General features: G+C 46.6%; 1 protein-coding gene across 1 annotated transcript; it reads right to left on the bottom strand.

The window, feature by feature from the left end:
• Window positions 1-6519: 6519 nt before the first annotated feature.
• FASLG (Fas ligand) lies at window positions 6520-13993 on the bottom strand. The gene is made up of 4 exons (XM_040984268.1): window positions 13215-13993; window positions 12444-12489; window positions 8296-8352; window positions 6520-7568 (listed from the first exon to the last, which is right to left on the bottom strand). Exons 1-4 carry the CDS (start codon window positions 13563-13565, stop codon window positions 7174-7176), a joined length of 849 nt encoding a protein of 282 aa, XP_040840202.1. The 5' UTR covers window positions 13566-13993; the 3' UTR covers window positions 6520-7173.
• Window positions 13994-16281: the final 2288 nt, after the last annotated feature.

Genomic DNA, 16281 nt, shown 5'->3' with positions numbered 1-16281 from the left:
TCAGCCTCTGGTTCATTCAAAATCTTGGGAAAGAAACTGAGAAATAAGAATTTATCTTTAGTAATGTCAATATTTATCCAAACCCCTTTGAAAGTTTTAACATTTGGCCTCGTCCTAGCCTTAGATGAAGACCGGGAAACATCTAGGGCCCAATAGACTGAAGAAAGTTCACACTCTGATTCTGACAGACTGGGCTTCTCCAGTTCCCCTCCCCAGCTAAGCCGTTGTTTCAAATTCATTACTCTCATAATGGTACCCACAACAGAGTTCTTTTCCTGTGAAGCTGCGGTAAGTCAACCCTACTTCAGAGAACGCGAACTTACCACGCTGGGGGGCTAAGAAAAGACATGGGTTTTATGTGCTTTTAGTTACTTGAAAAGAAGAAAAGAAACAAAACCTCAGACTATTGATCTAGAAGCCACCTTAGTGTCTGTGTATGTTTTATGTTGGGTTTAGTATTTCATAAAAAAAAATATCAAATCCTATTTGTTAGGAAAGAGGCACAAAGCAAAGAGGAAACAGGGTGTGAACTCACAACCAAAAATGAATTATTACAGAGGAACACAACTCCCAGTGCGTAGCTGGATCAGACATGCAGAAGCCACGCTGGTTCTTGAGCAGGCCAGACTTGTTAGAGCACTGGGGGTGTTGAGAGAGGTGGGGAAGTGGCTAGAGGCAGGTCTTTCATCTCACTGGCCTTGCTCTCTGGGGGTGAGGTGCTGTACCATGCAGAGGGTGCAGGAGGGAACAATACAAGGCTTGGGTTAGATCCTAATGAAACACAAGGAAAGAGCCTCTGGGAGGACTGACTCTCTTTACAGTCTGGGAGCCATGAGGCTGAGATCTGAGTCCTTACTCTACCACTGCTTTCCATGTCGCTTTCCAAAGTTTGGATTTTTGACACTCTTTGTGTTCCAACTAAGTTAAGCAAAAATAGCAGAAACTTCCTTAAGACCCACTACGGTGTTTTTTTCTGGAATCAGGATTCAAATTCCAGCAAGCCGTAACACTAGCTTTAGCAAATCCCAAAGGCATTTTGGTGTGACTCAGACCAAGAGAAGAATGTGCCAGAAGCAAGGTACACCATGAGGCCGTCTCACGAGGCTCCATTCTCATTGCCTTCTTCTTGCTCTAGTATCACTAGCTAGAATAGTTCAATAACAAAAACAAATGACTGTTCGGATTGGTGTACTTGATATTTTGAAGCTGTTAGGAAAGTGTCAAAAACAAAGAAGAGACAGGGTACAGATTCACAGCCAAATTGAATTTAGTGTCAGAAAGAGAGGAAATAAATTCGAAGAGATGACCAGATACCAACATGCAGTCAGGAAGAAGCACATGAAGAGACCCTGTTTCTCAGCATGTTACGCCTTTCATAATCGAGATTTGAGATGTTCTGAGATGTTGGGGAGTCTGGAGAAACAGAGAAGTGGCGGGGGGAGAATAAAAACAGCTTTTGAAGGTTTTGCCCCCTGGGCAGCTGAAAGGAAATTCTGAAAGATTGAGGGATCATATCGAATGAATGGCAAATGCAAAAGATCTATCAAAATGCAGTGCAAAGGTTGTGAAGGACAGAATGCATGTGGCAATTGTAATAACTTGTGTCTCCCTGTTCTTTCCCTGTAAGAGGAGAAAGATGCACTGGTCTGCAACGGACCAGTGGCCATAAGCATGGAAATATCCCTCTGGCTTTCTCTATGAAGTGCCTGGTCAAGAACCTGGCCTTGCAAAGCATAGACAATAGTTTGAGGAAGAGTAGATGACCCAAATTTCAACCTAAAACTTTCATTTTATTCATTTATTCAGTCAACAGACATTTATTGACCGGTTTCTAAATTACAATTTCAGTTCTGGTGACAATTCTCTTGACCCTTCTGACTAAGTCCTTTTCTTATTTTCCAATGTTATTTAGGACAGTGACAACCCACACAACAACAAGTGGCAATAGTAAGGCTACACCTCCTGAAACACTTCCAGGAATTGTCCATAACCTTGGGTTAGAAGACAGTCCCAAAGGGGCTAAGAGTACTTACCCCAAGGATTAGATCTGGCTTTGCTCTTAGTGGTCACTCTGTAAGCTGATTGCCCCAGATTGGTGTTTGTACATGGAATTTTAAGGACCTGCTTGCCTGGTTTGGTTTTTGCTACTAGACAGGATATAGCTCTTACTGATTTAGAATGCAAGATGCTTTAAGTGATTGGGTGTCTGTGTTTCACACCAATACAGTCAAGTGGATAATTTGTATTGTGCATTAGTGTAAGCTTGGTTGGTTGAATAATTAATATCACGTGCCAGTGCTCTCTTGGATGGTCGTTACTTAAACACCCCTGAACGCGGCTGGTCAGGGCTGTTCCCGTCTTCTACTGGCAGTGGCATGGGTATCCACCAGTCAGCACCAGCTGGTGAATAAAGACTCCTGAGCTTGTAAGGATCTACCTCTGTCTCATTTTGGGGATAGATTCGGTCAAGTCGCAGCAGGATTTCTTTCTTTCTCATCTGTAGTCTCAAACTGGGGGAACAGGGATGTTCAGCCATCTTAGCTCCTCAGCCATTGTAACTCCTTGCCTAAAAGCAGAGCCAATACCTACAGGGACCCTTCCCCTACATTCCAAAACCTAGCTTAAGCCCCCTCTCTGTGTTGCTTCCCACCCCAACCTCTGCATTCCTTTCCTTCAACTCCCTGGCCTCCAGGGAGCAAGGCCTACTGAGTTTCAACAAGAAGTTCAGCTCTCTCCTCACTCCTGATACGACCCTCACCAGACCTATGCTGTATAAACTCGCTCTGCTATATTCATGCCTCTGCACGGGCATGCCTACCAACGGCCAGCCACCTACACGAATGTATTTCTCTTTAACAAATGTGTTCTGTGAGTCTGTACCCTCTCCTCTCTCTTCTAACACAAACTTCTGATCAAAATTCTATTCAAGATGTGAATACTCACACATATCCCAAAGATGACACTGTTGACTGCTCTGAAAGTCATACTCATGTACCAAAGCCCAGTGGGTCTTTTCCTCAGCCTAGTATAGACATAAAAAGGCCAGGAATTGGTTACAAAATAGTTTTATTTGCAAAGTAAACAAGTGAACATGCAGAAGGAGGAAGGGGAAAGCCCCTTTGGGGGTGGGGAGGGTTTCCAAGAGATGGGATGTCTCCTGAACAGAGAGAGATACCGAGGTTTCTGGAAGTGTCTTTGATTTTTGAGGATTCCCTGATTCCTCCTGGTCTGGTTGGAGACCAGTGCAAGAGTTACCACACTGGTGATTTCCAATCAGGAAATGGCTGGACACTCCCTGTGTTGCCCGATTGGAGGAATAATTGGGTGACTGACAGTGTGTGTGCAAACATGGGGCAGTGAGACGGTGGCCAGGGAGAAGGGCCTCGCAAGGATGGCCCCTAGACCTCACACAAGATTACAGAGGGCTTGAGCAGCCTCACACACCAGTGCCTCTTTATGTTTCAACAGCACTTACTATGTACCAGTCACTGAGTGAAGCGATGAGAGTGGAGTGATGAACTGGTAGAAAAGGACTTCATTTCACAGCGGAAATTCCAGCAGGGGTAAAAACGCTTCCAAGCAGCCCAGGTCAGTATATTCAAAGCTTACAATGATTACCAAGAAATAACTTTCAAGAGTCACATGGGCCAATAGGCTGTTAAGGTCACAGTCCCTGGAGAAATAAGAAAAGAGGGCCTTTTGGAAAATGTACAATTTTGCTTCTCCCCTATTCTATCCTTTGGAAAGGCAAATTTTACCAAGCCCTTCCTGGCTTTGGTTTCATCAGAGTATGAAGGAGCAAGCAGTTAAGTGGAGCCCTGTTGAGATGTGAATCCCACTCCCCTCAATTTCCAGTTTTATTCTCTCTCTGAGAGAAGGCACCATGCTTGTCTCCCCCAGAGCTACCCGCCACATGAGTGTGCCAACCTCCATTTCTCTGAGTCTCCAGTTTTCTCATGAGAAGTCAGGAGACCGTGCCTGAAGCTTCACTTACCCGTGAGAATGACAAGCTGCCAGACACACTCATTGATGGCTTTTTATCTTCATCAAGCTAGACAGTCCTGACCTCCTGTGAGTTTCCTCCCTAAGCCTTTAATTGATCCATTTTTCCTCCCCCCCAGGTTGTCTTAAAAGCACCACTTCTTCCGTGTTCTCTAGTGTTTGCGCTCACGGAGCTCCTCTCTGATGCCGCAGAAGGAACTTTACATCTTTTATAAATCCTGCTTTGCTCAGTGAAATTATCTGCATGAAACTTTTCTTTCGTGTGAACACAACTAAGCTTAAATTAAATCACTAAAAAAGGGGGAGCTGCGCTTAGCTTAGTCTGGGGGGGCAGTATTTGGACGCACTGTGAGACACCTGGGGAGGGACACTTCTGGCAAAGGAAACGCAGCCCAGCCAATCAGCTCCAGTGTTTGCTCTACTCCAAGCTGGTTGTTGGAAAGACTTTGGTTCCGTTTGCTTTGGTTTGGATGAGGTTGAGTCCGGCTTTTACTTCTCTAAAAATGCTGTTGGAAATTATTTCATAGAAGGAGTTAGTCTGGAGATTCAGAGGGAGGGGAAATGTTAAAGTGACAAAGTAAGGAAGAGGAAATGTGCAATCTTGTGGACCAAGAAATTCTGAGCTCTCACTGTAACTAGATGGAAAAATAGACCAAGCCAGTGCAGGTGAGACTGTTATTGTGTGGAAGGGAAGTTAACACGGTGGGAGGTGGGGATGTGGTTGGTCCGCAAAAGGAGAAAATATGATATGATGACTCAAAGAGTAAAAAACATGCTTACTAGGAAACTGAAGAAAAAGTTCTGGTCACTGGTTAATAACAGTTTGTGATCTGATTTTGGGTGAGAGCAGCGGTTCTCATCTCGGGGGTGTTGCTCTACTCTCACCTCCAAGGACATGCCGCAATTTGGAGGGCGGTTGTCAACTTTTGACGGAGGAGTGTAGGATGCTATCGGCATCCTTGGAGTACAAGGCTAACCCCTGCACCGCACAGGGTAGATCCCACAATGAGGAACTACCCAGCTTAGCAGACCAACAGGGCCTAAGAGATACTGCTGGAAAGTCATGGCAGACTTACGTGCAAACCGCCCGGAAGGCTACGTTAGATCATGTTCCTCTCTGAGGCATGTATGAGGCCACAGAACAAGTTGGAGAGAATACTTCATTTCTATCCCGTATTCTTGTATGTCAGGAAACATCTATTTATCAGTTGCGCATATTACCTACTCCAATCAGTCAAAATATATAAATAAATCAGTGGTAATTTTTAGAACAATGTAAATTGATGACAGGTAGACATAAATGAAATCACTCAACCTCAGACAATGTTTTTCTCCCACTGCATCAGCTGCTGGTTTGCCATCTTAAAGAAAATAGGATTTCTGAAAAGAGAATACAGTGGAGATTCTCTTCTACAAGACACAGTCTGAGTTAGCCTTCCCAAAACTCTGGCCTCCCCGACAGTGAATCCTAGCACTGTGGCACAGCAGGTAAAGCCATAACCCACCGTGCCAGCCTCCCATCGGGTTGCCAGTTTGTGTCCCAGTTGCTCCATTTCCAATCCAGCTGCCAGCTCTTTTCCTGAGAGAAGCATTGGAAGTTAGCTCCATGTGGGAGACCTGGATGAAGCCCGGGGCTCTCGGTTTCAGCCTGGCCCAGGCTTTTCTGGTCAGCTGGGGGTTGATCTCCCCTAGGTCTCTCCCTTTCTCTCTGTCACTCTTTCAAATGCATAATTTAAAAAAAAAAAAGGAAAAGATCACTGTGAATAACACACGTGAGAAAGGAAGAAGCCAAATGTTTGCCTGGATCCCACACATCAGTGGCCTCTGGAGAATAAAGTGCCTCTGGTGATGTGCCTTAGTAGAAGTACCAGTTTTTACGACCTGCTATGTGTCAGCTGCTTAATGAACAGATCAGCTCTTTTGTGACAAATCCAGAGAGGATGGAATAAGAGGGAAAGCAAATATTCAAATGAAGGCTTGTGCCCACAGTCTGTGCGCTTTTCCCTGAATCACAGCCCGAGGACAGGGTGAGTTGCCATCAAATCTATACACCTGTGGATAATCTCACCACTGGCACTGAGCGGCGAAGGAAACGGTACAGACAAGTGGAGAGGAAAGAGAAGGCAGAGGGAAGACCTGGCAGGCCGGTCGGCAGCGTCCCGGTTGTCACAGCGTGAAGCTTTCCAAGTGTCTTGACGGATGAAGATATCACAGAGGAAAGAAGCAATAAGCAAAAACATCCAAAGTTTAGTGATTTCCAGAAACTGCATTCACAGTCATCTGTGTTCTAAAACAGGTTTTATTACGTTTAACATTCCATGAAAATACAGTCTGTCTATAAATATTGCTTGTGTTAAAGGAAATCAGCAGCAGCTGATCATCAAAGATTGAAAACTGGTAGAGTTGGATGCCAAGAATCATTCAAAATCTACCAAAATATGCAAACCATAGTTTCCAAATACACACTTCACAATTGCACACTTTGTGCCTATGTGACTCTTCATTCTCTCTCTCTCTCTCTCTCTCTCTCTCTCTCTCTCTCTCTCTCTCACACACACACACACACACACACACACACACGCCTATCATTGCACTGGAAATACACCTGCTATTTAGGGACATAACTGATACCCAAAAAAATCCCTTTCTTTGTCTATTAGCATCATTTGGTAGTTCATGCCACTCATTTGGAATTAACAATATTGTCAAGTGGGCATCAGACTCGGTCAGTTTCTTTAGCTTATTTTGCAAGCCTAGCCCTCCTTCTTCATTCCTTGTACTCTCAAGTAACAATCCAATACAGGAAACACATCCTCTGCTGAGGTAGCAAGTTGACCCACCTCAAATGGTGAGTAAAAAGCTATCATTTTAAATACGCTATGATGCGGTAGGCCACTTCAGATGAGTATAGAATGCCCTGTGGTGGCTTCCCAACACTTTTGATGTTTGCATCACAGCTGAAAGCTCTGTTTTCTTCAGCCATCTTCCTCTTCCTGTCTGGCTCACAGATCTTGGGTGAGACTTGGAGCCACAGATATGCCAGACCCTGGGCTCGCATGGTCCTCATGTTTCATGACCTTGACCTCCAGAGGAATCTAGGAAGACCCTTGTTCTAGACAGCATTCTCAATGCCTGTAACAGGAATTGTGATGGAATCCCAAAGTGTTTTTCTCAGAGTTTATATAAGCCAAAAAACGTCTTAGATTCCTCAAAGTTGACCAAGGAGATCTCGGAGACGTTGACATGTAAGTGGTCGGCACTGGTGAGGTTGAACACTGCCCCCAGGTAGCTGCTGCGGGCCCACATCCTGCCCACAGTGCAGTAGTCCATCATCTTCCCTTCCAGGAGCACCAGGTCCTGCCGGTACTTAGAGTTTCTCATGTAGACTTTGTGGCTCAGGGGCTGGTTGTTGCAGGCCTGACCCCGGAAGTACACTTTAGAGTACACGAAGTACAGGCCAGTGTCATTGATTACCAGGCTACCCTTCTCATACTTCACTCCAGAAATGAGGGCAATTCCGTAGGTGTCTTCCCATTCCAGAGGGTTGGACCTTGTGTTGGACTTGCCTGAAATAAACCAGAGAGCAGCCTTCAGCCAGAAATACACACACATTAGAAAAACTAAGCTTCCAAGGCAAAACCATGGGCTCACTAACAAATGTTTCACCAAGAGTGATACGTCCCATGCGGAACGGGCTGAGGAGCGGGTACACAAGAAGATTTGGCCCCACTGGGTCACTCTACAATCCCTGCCTAAATGATTCCAGGGGCCATGACGTTCCTCTTTCTGTAATATTAACCCATTTCCAGTGACTTATGGAGTTTACAGTAGGAGTATTTGTACACAGTGCTCTGAAGTCATTCTTGCACTCACAGCCCAAACGCCCCTAAGTGCCAGGGCTGAGCCTCTGCTTCCGAGGCTGTTTCCACTGGAACGCTCCCAGGTAGCCAGGGAAGCACTGGCTAAAACAATTCCTCCTATCCCACGTCCTGGGTTCTCACCTCTGGGAGCTATGTCACAAAGCCCCTAGGGCATCTTTGGAGTGCCAGAAGCGGGGAGCACTGTACGGGCAATTTGTCATAATCACAATCGGGCCCATAGCTCCAGGTTAGGACAAGGCTCACACCCCAGACTAGGGGGTCTAAGATCAGCCTGACCAGGAAGATCTTTGTGTTCTTGAGTTTTCAGTCAATCGCCAGAAATAACAGCTTCCTGCAAGCCTGGCGGGGGAAACCAACCAGCAGCTGCTGTTCTGCATCCTGCAACTCCCAGGGCCACCCTCCAACCACAAACCTGTTAAGTGCGCCACTTTCCTTGCCTCCTTCTTTTCAGACGGGAGACTGGGGTGACCTGAATAATAGAGAAAGAAAAAATGTATGCAAAAAATGGAGCATCAACTCTTTTTGTGGGAGTTTAATACTCATCACTTAAATAAAATATTTCATACATACACAGCCATAATTAACACATGCTAATCCAATAGATGATAGATAGATCAATAGATACACATATATTAGTTACCATATAACATAAGTGGTAAACAGCAATAATTCATAAAGTACAGTCATATCAGTGACCACATTAAGAATGCCTGACTATTCCTTCAGCTAGGAATTGCTATTCTTACACAAGGAGTCTTCAAAAATTCATGCAATATATGTTTATTATGAAAAATCTATCCATGTACTTCAAAATATTTCTGTGGGACCAGTGGGTGGCATAGCAAGTAAGGACATGGTTGTATGGCACCAGGGTCGCACATGAGTGCCAGTTCATGTCCTGGTTGCTCCACTCATGATCCAGCCCTGCAATGACCTAGGGAAAGCATTGGAAAGTGGCCCAGTGCCCGGGCCCTTGCTCCGATAGGGCAGACCCAGAAGAAGCTCCTGGTCTGGCCCTGGCCATTCACATATAGGGAGTGAAATAGTATATAGAAGATCTTTCTGTGTCTCAATCTGGCCTCTTGCTGTGTAACTCTAACTTACAAATAAATAAATCTCAAAAAAATACATTTTTGTTCCAAAATAAGCTTATGTTTTAACTCTATTTTCCATGAACTTTCTGAAATGTCCTCTGAATGTTAAAGCAAGCTTGAAAGCTGGGTGGCTCATCCAAGAAGACTGAGCTATTCAGTGCCAGGGATGGGGTGGGCACTCTGCTCTCTGCTCTGAATCCAGGGCTCTGTCCACTCCAGCCCTGCTGCCCTGGGGACTCTGACGGACAGACAGGAGCCGGGGGACATTGCCAATCCACTTCCTTACCACCTCAATCTGCGCTCCACAGTCTGTCCCAAGGAATTATCCCAGGACTTCAAGCCATCAGCTCATCTCTCTGGGGACTGACACCACTAACACCCTCGCTGAATCTGCAACCATGCACAGCTCTCAGCCCACTGCCCAACCTAGTTGTCTCCACCCACCAGAAGAATGTCCTGCACTGGATTGGGTGTTCTGCCCTTCAGTCTTCTAGCACATTACGCCCAATTTGGTGGGGCGGGCCCTCTCTACACATAGTTGATGCCCACAGAAGGGTTAGAGCTGAAGCAGTGCCATCCTTGCCCAATGGCAAGAATGAGTTTCACATTATCCCTGGCCTGAGCCACGAGAGAGGTGGAGGATTCCTCGTGAGACAAGATGATAAAAGTCATGTCCATTTCAACAAAGAACCCTGGACAGCCTTCCGTCCATCTTAGGCTTGGGATGAGCCTGAGGACGGCACACCATGAGAACGGCATCATCAACCAAGGACACTGTGTGTGCACTGTGCTTCTGGCCAGCCAACACAGCGCACCCTGAATGAGCTGTGAATGAGCAGGAAGAGCAAGGCTCCTGCCCGTCCCTGCGGCACTGACCGCCCAGCAGCTGAGCTGGCACTTGGTCCAGGAAGAGCAGGGAATGGAAGTGAAGCACCACATGTGGTATGTCTTACATCTTCTCACAGAGCCTAGTGTAACATCCGCTCTGCTCACAGAAGATGCACACTGAAAATATCTTGGTGAACTCCAGAATAAACTGAAAAGAGACACCAGGCATTCAGGGTGAATGCGTCCTGTCCTGGGGACTCTAAACAAGCCATTCCCAGGGCTGGGACGGATCCTCTCCTTAGCCAACCCATTCCACATCACAGATGCAGAGCCCTCCTCTCTGAGGATCCTGATTTCTTGAGTGTCAGCACAAACAACAGCCCCTCTCCAGACTGCTCCGCCTTGGGTCACGCTTAACACAATGTGAAAGTATGCTTTTTGCCCACTTGCTGCTATTCACCTTATTTACCATGCTGAAAAGGCCCCTGAAGACAGGTCCCCTTCCCCTCTTGTGTTCTCAATCTGGACCAGCCATCACCCAGCCTGGCACATAGGAGATCCTCAGAGGGCATTTATGAACGAATAAGCATATTAACTAGTTAACTACTGAAAACTGGAAAGCAGAACAAAGAAGAAAATATAAATAATCTGTCACAGTACCTCCCAGAGAAAATCACCCTTTTGTTTCTTCTCTAAGAGTACAAAAGTATGATTGCATGGTTGGTACTAAGCCACGATTAACTATCACACCCTTTTTATAACAGTTATATAAAAGCACAATCCCCATACTACTAAATGCATGGTTTTAGTTCAGTATTTTATGTTGATCTGAATATACCATAATATACATAACTAACATTATGAGGCGTTTAAGTTTCTTCCAGATTACTTCTTCTGAATGGCTTCATAAGGAAGGGATAAATATCTTCATAAAGATGACTTTAAGTCACCATACCTCTGATTATTTTATTAACAAAAAAAATCTTAGTGATGGGAATTACAAGCTAAACTAACAAGCTCGAGCTTTTAATACATATTTCCAAACTCTTCTTCAGAAACATTACAGCAACTTCACTCACACTAGCCGAGACTAGTGTTTGAACAGGCCCTTTCCTGTCAGTCTAGGGTTTTACTTTTTAGTCGGTTCTAAATTGATGGATGCAAACAGGTATCTTCCTCTGTAACTGGCATCTTGCGTCAATACAGTTACTACATTCATTCCCACCTGCTAATTCCCTAATTTCTGATCTGTCTGGGTTGATGCAGAAAAGTGTTTACTGGAGTAGGGAGACCTGACTCATCTCCTCATTTGACTCTTAATCAATAAAATACCCCAGAGAGTGGGTGAATGATGAGTAATGAGGCACCTGTTCCCCAATGAGTCCCCTGATTTGCAAAGCAACCTTAGAAATCCTAAGGAGGCCTGATTTTTCTGCAGTTTCCCATCCATGCACCTCCACATTTCTGACACACCACAGGGGGCCAGAGTGTCTCCACAAGGACTCCTGCAAGAGGGTAGATCCCAAGACAAGCACTCAGCTGGGCCACTTGCAGCAGCTCTGCTGAGCCCGGAGCCGGCTGTGCTTAGTGGATGGATGGCAAGCCTGCCCACTACATGTCCAAGGAGATTGATGTATTGTCTCTGCCAACTTGTCCTGAGTTCCATTTTGTTCTCATCCCATGGCCCTTAGAGACAGAAGCACCAGTCCATGTGCTAGAAAGCCCTGGAGGTGCAACAGTACCAGGAGACTGTGCCCCTTCTAGCTCCCCACCACCTCCCCCCACGCCCACCACACACACACACAGCAGTGTTGGGCGCATCAACCAGTCTGTCTGAGCCTTTATCTTTCTTCTGAAACACGAGGTGGCTGGATGGACCAGATGGTCTTCAAGCTCCCAAACCCACATTTACAAGCCAGTGGGTCTTGATTCAACACAACCAAGGCCTATCCACAGATCCATCTGCCCACAGCTTCTGAATCTGAAGTTTAATGAGACCAGTGTTCAACACGTTCCTCTTATTCTTGTCCTGAAGTTCATACACAGAATTTTCCTTTCTTAGCAAAAAATTCACTGTGAGTAAAGGCGAATAATCCTTTGAACAATAGGTAAAGTCCCCCCCGCCAAGTCTCCTGGTAACATCAAAAGAATCACCCTCATGTTGTGGGAAATTGTCCACTTTTTTAAAGCTTAGTTGTGCTTTACTCAATGCTTTAAATAAAGATTGACTCTCCAGCAATCTCATTTCTAGAGTTTAGAAGAGCAGAGGCTCTATCCCAGAAACCCTTCTCTGTGCCTACCTCCCCCTCTCCACCAGGGGTTGGAGCCGGGTCTCCTGAGCAAGAGACCAGGACTGGAACCAGCAGCCCGGATGGCAGAACTCCAGACCTGTGTCTTTGACACCAAAGTCAAGTGCACGTGTCAGCGTGTGAAGCACTCAGCTTCAACTCATTTCTCTTCATATTCTAGAAGCAACTCAAGAAACCATATTGACCAGAGATTTGGGATTGATCAGGATTTCTCTCACGCCATTCACAAGGGTGAGCCCCAGCACGGGTTAGAATTGAAGGCATTCTGCCAACAACTCAGCCTGAGGCTTAGCCTGGGAAGCTCCACGCGCATGCTCGAAAGAACTCACCTACTTGCTTCTCCACGGATGATGTGGTGTGCCTTTGGCTGAAGGACTAGCAAAAAAGAAAAAAGAGAGAGAATAAATATGGAGTTTTTTCAGCAGAGGAGGATTTGTCAAAAAAATCAGCCCCTGGGAAGAGATTCCAAACACTTTAGGACACTTCCTAACTCAGGCTGTGACCGAGTAACTTGGTCTCACTGTCTCTCAGTTTTGTCATTTGGACCAATTTCTTTGTTAAGGAAATTTAGGTTGACCACTTGAATCCATTTACTTCTTTTTAATTATTATTCTCATCTTCCACCATACAGCTTTGTAGGCACAGGGCTTCCCCCTCCCCCCTCCCTCTCCCTTCTCCTCCTTTTCCTGTCTCCATTGCCTCCTGCTTTTACAATACTATGGTCCTTCAGCTGCAGTCACAACTCCAGCATTCCACTCTTCACAGAATACATTTACTGCTAAGCAGACTCAAAGACATTCTTTTTATGTCTTAAAATTTAAAGGTCTGAGGCAGCCAGAGGCTTAATAGAATGACATTACAATTGATAAAGTTTAAATCCTTTACAAATCAGAAAAGACCTCTTTCTTTCATAGAAACCTTGATTTCTCTGGTATAGACCAGAATGATGAGAACAAAGCCTTTCTTAGGAGAGTAAAGCTTGGAAAGCACTTGGAGGCAGCACAATGGTCCAGGAGGACCACAGCGGCCCTACCCCCACAGCAGCATCGCTGTCTTAGGCCCGATGACTCCAGGCACAGCCAGCCACACAGCAAGCTTACCTCTCGGAGTTCAGCCAGCTCCTTCTGCAGGTGGTAGAGCTGGAACATGGCCAGCCCCAGTCCAACCAGGGCCACCAGAACTATGAAAAACAGCACGAGGAGGCAGAGGCCGGTCTTGTGCTCTTTGCTCTTCTTCAGGGGCGGTGGTGGCAGTGAGGACAGTGGGGGCAGTGGGGGCAACGGTGGTGGCGGTGGTAGTGGTGGTGGTGGCGGTGGTGGCCTTCGTTGACCAGGCCTTTCGGGTATAGAGGGTGGGCAGGGCAGGACCGCCCCCGGAGGGGCCCAGGGAGAGCTGGCCCTGCTGTCCACCCAGTAGATTTGGGGATAAGGGTAACTGAAGGGCTGCTGCATGGCAGCCAGGGACTGCGGCCAGCCCCGGCCAAGGATCGTGCCTCTCGGTCCTGGGGAGGCTGCCACCCCTGCTGCTCTGACTGCTCGAGGGAAGGCAAGCCAGTGCTCTCTTTATAGAGTTTCCACGCCAAGGGAAACACCTTCTCGCTCTCTCATTTTCTCTTTTTGCTTTTCACAGAGACGCCCACTCACCCCACATCTGCAGCTGAGAAGCCTCAAGAAGCTCAGAGCAAACCCCTGGAAGTTTCCACCCACAATTTTCTGATGAAAGCCTTTGCAGTCACACTGTGCTACCTGAAAGGGCTGGGAGGCCAACGCTGCAGAGCAGGGCAGCTCTGGGCACAGTCCCAGGTGGCGACTGCTGCCTAGCGCCCTTCAAGGGCGAGTGGCCAGAGGCCGTGTTCAGGCCCCGAGGGACTCACCTACACGTCTTCCCTTTGGCAGACGAACTCATGCCTCTGCTGCCACCCCTGCCCCACACCAACTGCTGTTTGCCCTGACACTGCAAATCACCAGCCTTCAGATTAAACCCTGCCCCGCCCACTCTTGACATTAGATCAGATGCTCTGTGATCTCACAGACCTGCTCTGGACTTCTCCACGTTTTGCTTCTCATTGGTTGCCTGTTTGTAACATCAACACAGTCCCCATGAAAGCTGCCTGCTTCAGTTCTGTTGTAAATACTTTCAAGCCCATGCTTGCATGTCGGGTCACCTGGAGCTGGGGAGCAAGTAGCCCAGGAATGAGGCCCTGGGGCGCAGGTGCACAGCATGTCCTCAATAATGCACTTAAAAAAATCAAAAATCATTTATCTGAAATTTAAACTTAAAAAGTGTGTCTTATTTCTTGATGACCCTGCAAGGGCTGACTTCACCCTTTCTTTTGGCCTCCAACTGTATTCATGCTCCAGCAACGTCCAGGTCCTCTGCTTGGCTCTTACAGACCCGGAACCCTGCCCCAACCCCTAAGTTTTGTTTTACTCTTTCATTTCCATCAGTTTTTATATCATGCTTTGGGATTTTGGTGACCATCATTCTGACTCAGCTGTACCAAGTCAATACCAAGCATACAGGGGTTTTTCAACGAATCCATGGAAAATGGCTATTATGAAAATGCTATTAATGAATTTCAAAAGCGTTTTCACCAGAGGGTAGGAAGAAAGGAGAGATGAGAGAGGGAGCAAGATAGATTGAGAGAGAGGAGAGACAAAGGGAGAAAGAAAGGGTTTCCATCTTGCAGGTTCACTCCCCAAGCAGGCTGAAGCAAAGAACTGGGCACTGGATCCAGGTCCCCCCCACACACACACTGCCGCATCCCAGTGCTGCATCCCAGTGCCGTATCCCAGTGCCGCATCCCAGTGCCGCATCCCAGTGCCGCATCCCAGTGCCGCATCCCAGTGCCGTATCCCAGGGGCTGTGCGAGCAGGGAGCTGGAATGGGGAGCTGGAGTCGAGAGCTGAGTCCCGTGGGAGACTTGGACATCTAAGCTGTGTCTTAGCTGCCAGGCCATTGCTGCTCCTGCACCAAGACAAACTCATCTTTAAATCCCATTTCTTTCAAGAATGTCTTGAAGTACCCTCATATTATTTCCTTGTCACAATCTCCCTAACCCGTCCACACACCTGGTACAACCCTTTTTCTCTTGCAATAACTTCAGCATCTCTTTTCTTTTCCCCAAACACTACGAGTTATCAAGAGCTATTGATTTTACCTAAAACCTTTTTCTTCCCCTCCCTGCTGCCCTCCCACTCTCCTGTCCCTTCTGCTACTGCCTGAGATCATCACTAGCTCCCACCTGAAATGCTTCAATGATATCCTAACCAGTCTCCTTGTCACAAGACTTTCCCAAGGTTGAGTCACCCTATAAAATGCTACAAGAATGATGCTTTTATCTCTTTTCTTTGTTTTAAATATTTATTTAGGTATTTAATTGTTTCTAGCCTTTTTCTTAGCTTTTAACAAATTCAGCACAGTTTATGGATACAATTGTAAGAATGTAACAATACTCCTTTCTCCCCTCCCCCACCCCTCTGCAGAGCGATGCTCTTAAAACAAACCTAGTGGGGCCAGCGCTCTGGCGCAAGCTAAGCCTCCTCCTACAGCACACACACCCCATATGCTCCTGGCTGCTTCGTTTTCATCCAGCTCCCTGCATAAGGACTGGGAAAGCAACAGAGATGGCTCAAGTCCTTGGGCCCCTGTACCCACATAGGAGACCTGCAAGAAGCTCCTGGCTTCAAATTGACTCAGTTCCAGGAACTACAGCCACTTGGGGAGTGAAACAGCTGATGGAAGATCTCTCTCTCTCTCTCTCTGTAACTCTGCCTTCTGAGTAACAAAATAAATAAAATATAAATCCTTAAAAGCAAACAAAAACAAATGCAGTGACCCTACTTATGCCTGCAACCTTTTGTTGGAAGATTTCATTACAGCCAGGATGCAGACTCCCCAGCACGACCCGCGGCTATGCTCCGCTGGCCTCAGCCCCTGCCATGGCTCCTCTCTGGATGCTGCCCAGTCCCCACTCTCCACCCAGGAGCAGCACACCAGGAAAGGCCGGATGACTACGCACGATGCTTCCACCACCATTAGCGGTGCTCAATTAATGCATTTCGGATCTCACCTGTGTTTTTTATTCATCGTTGTGAAAGCTGGTGAGTTTAAAACGAATAAGCAATTATCAGAAAATATCACTTTAAGAATTCTCTCATACGTTCA

This window comes from Ochotona curzoniae, unplaced genomic scaffold, assembly GCF_017591425.1.
Source record: "Ochotona curzoniae isolate NIBS_2020 unplaced genomic scaffold, NIBS_Ocur_1.0 contig_4105, whole genome shotgun sequence".
NCBI lineage: Eukaryota > Metazoa > Chordata > Mammalia > Lagomorpha > Ochotonidae > Ochotona > Ochotona curzoniae.
This window is presented reverse-complemented; position numbering and strand designations above follow the sequence as displayed.

Coding starts and splice junctions, on each gene's coding strand:
- FASLG (XM_040984268.1), bottom strand. CDS start 13,565: ATGCAGCAGCCCTTCAGTTACCCTTATCCCCAAATCTACTGGGTGGAC. Junction 8,353..12,443: donor ATCCGTGGAGAAGCAAGTAG/GTGAGTTCTTTC, acceptor TCTATTATTCAG/GTCACCCCAGTCTCCCGTCT. Junction 7,569..8,295: donor GAAAGTGGCGCACTTAACAG/GTTTGTGGTTGG, acceptor GGTTTATTTCAG/GCAAGTCCAACACAAGGTCC.